At 36.3% G+C, this 7844-nt stretch overlaps 1 protein-coding gene across 1 annotated transcript; it reads left to right on the forward strand.

The window, feature by feature from the left end:
• Positions 1-4878: 4878 nt before the first annotated feature.
• LOC117318263 lies at positions 4879-6792 on the forward strand. Its single transcript, XM_033873268.1, has 3 exons — positions 4879-4936; positions 5350-5580; positions 6587-6792. The coding sequence occupies exons 1-3, from the start codon at positions 4879-4881 to the stop codon at positions 6790-6792; spliced, it is 495 nt and encodes a 164-aa protein (XP_033729159.1).
• The last annotated feature ends 1052 nt before the right edge of the window (positions 6793-7844 follow it).

The following is a 7844-nucleotide window of genomic DNA, read 5'->3' on the forward strand; positions in this document are numbered from 1 at the left end:
CCCGCGTCAGGACGGTCGAAACTCTCAAAACTTGTACAGTGTACTCATTGTTTATTGTATCAGATCATTATTGTATTGTAATGAATTGTTATGTTTTGACTAGTACACAATAAAGACACATTTCTATATTTCATGCATGGCCTTGCTTTGCTTTTTTGTTCAATAGATATGAAAGTGACATAATAGATTGTACCCTTTTAATATAAAATCAAAGCATTTTATTGTGATTATGTTTAGTTCAAGGAAGGCGTGTTACCTAGACATCGTTTACATAATAATCAAAGTTGTAAAAATACTTATAACTGGACATCCACTCAAAGCAGATTCTCGTTGCTGAATTGGGTATTCAAGTGATCGTCCCCCTTTAGAACTAGCTCCCTGTCTATTTGTAGGTTAGTTTTATGACACCTATGCGTTTCTATACATATTTAAGTGGAAACCTTATTTGATCACTTTTTGCGCTAGTTACACGTTCTTTATATCTATTTCTATCATTATAATATGGGTGAGCAGATTCTTGATATCGCTAATCAGTGAAAATGTGAGTGCCCCAAAATTAACACATTTACAGTACTGTGATTGGATACAGTTGTAGAATCATTCCACCAGATCTAGACCTACCATCCAGACCTAAGTACAACAGTATGTTTACTGATGGACGACTCACAGACGGCCGTGAGTTTGGTCCTCAGGGATTCTGCTATCAAATACATCTTTCTGCAAGCAATTTAAAGTACATGTATAGCGATAACATAACAATTAATTACTCTTACTGACTTCGGCAGGCGAGGTATAATGTGTATTCTTGCGCTGGTTGTACGGATAATCTCAAGGTAACATGTTTGAACTACCAGCCTGTACCAAGACATCTATATCCCTATTATACTTCCTATGACAACTATTGCCATACCTGTAATAGTGTAAGCGCATTGGTTTTCTGAAAAGCAATAAATATGAGAACTTGATTCAAAAGCGTAATGCTATCTAAGGGTAGTGAAAGTCCCTCTGGTATGTAAAGGTGGAGCATGCTTTGCAAGGATGCATAGCCAAATCAAAGCTGGCGTGTTCCAATAATGATTTACAATGTCACAAAACTTACACAGAGAGACAGAGACATCATTGGCGATGTATGTATATTAAATTAAGAATTGATTAATATTTATAGAGCTGTTAATGAAGATGTGTGTGGGAATGTTTCCTCGTGTCGTATTACTAACATGTTCACCGATACTGTGATAACTGTTAAAATCATTCCAAAACTTTGTGTAGAGTGACAGGACCAGATCCAATGAAAACACCATGACAGATCGGATTCAATATTTGTTATTTTTGATGTTGTTGGCATGTCCACGACATTTTTCAGGTGAGAGCTTTTTATTTACAATTTTCTCAGTTGCATTACGTTTCCATCTTTTGTTTTTTTTTCACGTATACACTTCTTGAACTTGTCTAAGTGGTGTGCATATCAACTTTTTTTCGTTTATGTTTTTTATTTATTTATTTATTCAATCGTTATTATGGGAGTATCGACATAGTTTCGGGTTGTGTATGTAAGGATTTAATTTTGTGGTTATTCACTGATGTCAAAGGCCTACCTTACAGAACCAAGCCCCTGTGAAGTTAAAAAACGTCTGCTAAGTTAGCGACACTGATGTGACCTGTTAAACTGGAATCTGCTTCGAACAACATATCCGTGGAATCGTTTTCACCTCCTGTCAAGACGACTTCTATTTAGAATTAAGAGCTGATATTCTTCCGAAAATAATGTAAATCCAGTCGATAGATACATAAGTGTTTCCGAGGAATCGAGTCTGTCCTGTGCAATGCCCGTTCAACGCCGCATCACTTCTTAGTGTTTACCGTATATAATTGCACAGAAAATGTTTTAAACAATTTTAAACAAACCAGAAATTATGCAATTGTGAAAAAATCTGACGATACTTACAAACGTATATGAAATATAAAATAAAGTCAAATTTGTGCAAAAGAAATATTTTTGTGTTTGCTATTAATAGCGTCAACTATTCCTTCTGGAAATTTCGGCTGTTCCGGTATTTGAACTTGATGACGTCACTGATAGAGTAAGCGACAAAGTTAAACGCGTCACAACTTACAGTAAATAAAAATCTGTATGAATGTTTATACAAGCATTGACTGTTACCAAATGGAATTATAAAAGATCAATGCTAAAAAAATATAACAAAAAAAAAGGCTCAGTCCGCCTGAAGAAACCTATGAGGGCAAAAAATCTTTTTTTCATTTTTCTACGTTAACCTTCGCTGTTTCCTTTTTCTATATACAAATGTATATCAAATGATACATTTTTATGCACTTCAGGGTCCCTTTTCTAAATTAGTCAGCCTTTTTTTCGGACATTTCTACTTTGAGTGACGGTCTCGTAATTGCAGGTGAAGATCCGAGGTGCTTTTCTCGAGTCCCAGTACCTGTGTCGAATTTTGTTTAACTGAAGAGTCCTAGGTGAACGTACATAACAGTTGTATGGAGTCCACGAAAAACCGGAACATGTTATGTAATATTCCTAACACCAATGACGAGTCCACAGAGGGACCGAACAGTTGTGTGGTATTCTTATCATCAATGGCGGGTCTAGAAGGCCATATAAGCTGTATGGTGTCCCTACTATCACTAGCCAGTCCTAGAAGGATGAAACTGCTGTATGGTGTCCCTAAACTCAATAGCTAGTTCTAGAAGGACGGGACATCTGTATGGTGTCCCTACAATCACTAACCATTCCTAGAATGACAGAACATCTGTATGGTGTCCCTACGATCATTAACCAGTCCTAGAATGACAGAACATCTGTATTTTGTCCTTACGATCATTAACCAGTCCTAGAATGACAGAACATCTGTATTTTGTCCTTACGATCATTAACCAGTCCTAGAATGACAGAACATCTGTATTTTGTCCTTACGATCATTAACCAGTCCTAGAATGACAGAACATCTGTATTTTGTCCTTACGATCATTAACCAGTCCTAGAAGGACGTAACATCTGTATGGTGTCCTTACGATCAACAACATCGTAGTGTTACTATCACAGGATATCTCACTGATTGTCATCTCTCTGTTAGTCATATTCGCAAAAACACTCTGTCATATTTTTAGAAGTCATAATTTCAGAAACACTTTGTCAAATTTCTAGTAGTGATATTCAAAGAAATATTTTGTCATCTCTCTAGTAGTGATATTTCAATAAACCCTTTAATTTTAATATTTAAAAATATATGTTCAGTTCTAAATTATGACTTTTTACTAAATAGCACTTGTTGAACCGGACACAGTCGGTTATAACAAACATATTGGAGTCTGAGGCGTGTGTATATGTCTCATGTTAAAAGACTTTTTCGTGATCACAAGGAAAATTTCATGGGGAATCTGACTATGTATACTGGATAAATTTGAAGATTGTGGATATCGAAATTATGTACTTTAAGTAATCTGTAGCTGTCCGATATATTACTTGTAGTCACCGCATAAGTTACATGTAGCTGTCAAATAAGTAACACGCACCTGTCAAATCAGTTACATATAGCTGCCCAATAAGTTACATGTAGCTGTCCAATAAATTACCTGGAGCTGTCCAATAAGTTACATGTAGCTGTCCAATAAATTACCTGGAGCTGTCCAATAAGTTACATGTAGCTGTCCAATAAATTACCTGGAGCTGTCCAATAAGTTACATGTAGCTGTCTAATAGCTGCCCAATAAGTTACGTGTAGCTATCCAATACGTAACTTTGAACTATCCAATATATTGGCTGTAGTTACTCGATAAGTAACTTGTAGCCGTCGAAAACTAAGCAAAAGAATGTAATTATTACTGACAATAACAGAAAGGAAAAATATTTTTTCTTTTTTATTCTACTATTAAATGCGTTGATTACACCCAGTTTGTATATTCTGCATTGTTATGAAGCAGAAAAAGACGCACATTTTTGATGACCCAAACGGTTAGATTCTCCCACGTCGGTGTTGGCGAATGTTGACATTTTGAGATCATTCCCCGCCATAGCAATACATATGTCAAACTTGTCCTCTTGATTGGATTGTTTGCATTTTTGTCTTAAAACGAAATTATCAAGATTGAACAGGAAAATAACATGCTCAATCTACATTTGTCTACACCCACCCATCGACCACCTTTTTTCGCATCCTTACTTCATTTAATCCACTCTTAAGACTTGGACAAATGAATATGTTGGTTTGATATTGATAACCTCAGTGCGATACCCCTACAATGGAATGGCAGTTCACACATACTCCATGGTATATTCTAATTGTCATGAGGACTGGAGATTAACAAAAGATCAAATTATTCCGTCAGTAATCATCCTTATCAATATAGAATAAGAGAGTACAAACGGGGACATAATACTTTAGCTTTAACAATGTGATGACCTAATTATTTGTGTGTGTGTTTATTTATATCATTCAATCGTAGAGAATCTACACACTTAATTAACTAAATGATGTGTTATCATATTAATACATTTTTTATCGTATTATTTTGTCTCCTTTGTCCTTGGATACTGGCCTTTGATATCATATGGTACATCTGAGTATCTCGCGTCTAATAAACAATTCATTTACCTTATCTATTATACATTTTCGTCCTGTTCGAAGCGTTTAGCCTGTAATAATACCTTTCAGTATTCTAAATATTTCAGACACTTCAGTGATGAACGGATATTTTCAAATAGACAACAGATATAGAGATGTACTCCCGATAGATGCGTTGCTATGGACACGGAACGGAAGTATCTCCGTACACAGCTGTGGTTTGGCGTGTTCCCTCCAATCTCGCTGCCTCTCGTTTTTCTTTGATAACGAGAGTTGCCATGGGTACCCTTACAGAATGGATGATCGTAAAGATACAACTGTTGTACTCGGGATGAGATACGCCGAGCCAAAAGGTTTGTTCTTAAGTCCAGTAATAACAGGGAATGACTTAATATTCTATAAATTATTAACTTTGAGAACCAACGACAAACAAAAAAGGAATCTGATAGTACAAAAAATAGTTAAAGCGATCAAACAACATCGACAACGACACAGATCAATATACACCAATCTTGTTGTATTATGACAATGAAAACCATTGACGATATGCCAAGTGGTTCAGTCCTAACCACCTTAGATTTCAATTTGACATTGTGACTTTTGACCTAGATTATATGGCGGGAGTCTTTTATGATCGGAAGACGCTTACTCTCCCGGAACACCTGCTCCTATTATCCTTGTTGACTATGTTTGGCCTCGGTTTAACGATTTTCATCTAGAATGATTCTTTTGCTTTTGATATTCTTTGTTGTTTCTCTATTGCTAGGAATGGTGGGGAACATTGCACTTATGAAGCCGACACTGCAGGGTACTTTTAGGCCAGCTCTAGCTGGTTCATTGACGTCCGAGTACGCCGTCGATGGTCACAGGTGGCCCGGCATTTTACAACGGCCGACTTTATGCAGTGTTTCTAAACGTAAAGACAACGCCCCCTATTGGCAGGTAGACTTACAGCAGTCTTATGTCATACACATGGTCACAGTCCTGATCATAAGTAGTAAGTAAGAGCAAAAAGAGAACCTTATAGGGATCGGGAACAACCGACACTTTCCGTAAACAATCGGAAAATTACCTGGGCCTTTCTGTCATATTTGTAGAAAAACATGCAGATATTACAGAAAGGCCGGCGTGGTTTTCCAATTGATAACAGACGACAAAGTTCGATCATCAAGACTTTCAACTGCGTTAAGGATGCTTCTTCGTTTTCATGACCCAGACCACTCAAACAGCCTTGTCTAACACTAAATGATTCACTAAACTGTCTAACCGGAGTGATTTATAATAATGTTCACTTTTTCTGTTGTACACTGTGTCCAGGTAGATTCCAGATGGTCGTTCTGTCGCGATGTCAAAAGGGTTTTCTTAGTCTTTGTAAAGGGGGCGTCCCACTTTGATGGCTGTTCCAAAAATAACTGTAAATGTTAACATATTTGACTGTTCTTTTGGATTCTGTTCAGCTTGATCCGGATGAATATCTTTCCTGGTACAGACAGGAATGTCACATACTCTCAAGTGTCCCTCTTGGCAGCTTACTGCGGTATATTGTTCATCTCCCCCGCTTTCCTGTCCGCTGATCATTGTTCTAGATTGTAAAGCATTATCCCACTGGTTCGATGTCTGCGGTCAGTACTTCAACAGCAATATTGTCTCAACTCACAGCCTTGACATTTTAAAATATTTAATGGCTTCATTATACTCGAAAGACTTTCGTTGTTAACTTCCTTGTTTTTGTCTTGCTATATAACCCTGACGGTTATACCATTTTCATCTTGTCTATATGCTTGTAAACATGAATATGGAGAGTGTATGACACTTACTAGCTCCTTTATCTTGGGATGTTTGACCTTGAGAGCGAGAGGTCGTAAGATCAAGGCCCAGAGCGGCCAGGCTTAGGTCACCTTACTCCTTTATCTAGGAATGTTGGGCCTTGAATAGTTCGCTGGTTAGTGCTGTCAGGCCATTTTCACTGTCTTTTTTCACATAAATCTTTTTCTCTGTTTCAGCCGGTCGTATAGACACAGTAACCATCGATATAATAGATAGTGACGGCAGAACGCTGGAGTGTACATCACATCCGGGTCCTGGTGTTAGAAACACTTTTAAGGATATCCCCTGTCACGTCCCGACCCAAGGACAAACAGTCAGGATCAGTAAAAATGAGACCATCCTTACTTTGTGTGAAGTGGAGATTTACGGTACTTATCCGTAATGGCGACTGATGAAGAGTTACCTCCCCCTACCTACATTATTCAAGCATGTGATAAATATCGAAAACTGGAAGAAGACGCAGTTGATGAAACCAATGGAGAATGTTTCAAAATGCGAAATATGGTATTTCAAAACATTTTATTGACACAAGGACAATAGGATTGGACAGCTTAACAAAGAGGCAGCTCCATTAGATTAGTATTAATTTTGTTTTATGAAGATAATACTCTAACCTTTTAAAATAGGTAAAACGTTATTTAAAGCAAAAAAGACAGAATAGGTATTGATATCCTAATTGAATAAAATTTAACATACAAACTGTATGGAATAAACATCTGATGATATTGAATTTCCTTATCCCAACAGATACAGGCCACATAGTCCAATTCATCATCACACTGGTCATCCACTGATGAAATTTAGAAATTCCATATCACCTGATAGTTTATATTGTTTGGGTTAAAGGTTAAATATAAAGTTTGAAATGATTATTTGACTGAGAATAGTATTTAACAGGAGCTGCCTCACAATATTTACATGTAGGTAGAAATATATATACTTTGACCACCAAGCCACACTCTCCATAGTAAACAACCATATGACCTATATATAGAAAAAAGTAGGCAGAAGCAGGAAGTAGCATTAAATTATATGGTACAAGTTTCATGGTATCAATATATATACCATCTTTGTAAAAATTCATTCATTACTACTAGTATATAACAATATACAAAATGTACATCATTTTTATTTATATCTCACTACACATGCCTGTTTTGTTAAAGGAAATAATAATAAATAGTAAATAATAATAGATATAAGTATGTCTTTTATATCATAACATGCTTACATACATGTACATTTTGTATATGTACTATACTAATATGGTTATAAGTTATCAAGTATGAAATTTAAATCTTTTTGAATCAGAAATGTATTTAGATACTGCAGAGAGAATAGCTAAATTTTCGGTTTCATTACAATTTCCACAGCCGTTGAGAAAAACATCTAGTAGTAAGTGGTCATGATGAATGACTTGTGTAGTATTTTGAC

The sequence above is a fragment of the Pecten maximus genome, unplaced genomic scaffold, assembly GCF_902652985.1.
Source record: "Pecten maximus unplaced genomic scaffold, xPecMax1.1, whole genome shotgun sequence".
In the NCBI taxonomy this organism is placed as follows: Eukaryota; Metazoa; Mollusca; class Bivalvia; order Pectinida; family Pectinidae; genus Pecten; species Pecten maximus.

Coding starts and splice junctions, on each gene's coding strand:
- LOC117318263 (XM_033873268.1), top strand. CDS start 4,879: ATGGATGATCGTAAAGATACAACTGTTGTACTCGGGATGAGATACGCC. Junction 4,937..5,349: donor GAGATACGCCGAGCCAAAAG/GTTTGTTCTTAA, acceptor CTCTATTGCTAG/GAATGGTGGGGAACATTGCA. Junction 5,581..6,586: donor CACAGTCCTGATCATAAGTA/GTAAGTAAGAGC, acceptor TCTCTGTTTCAG/CCGGTCGTATAGACACAGTA.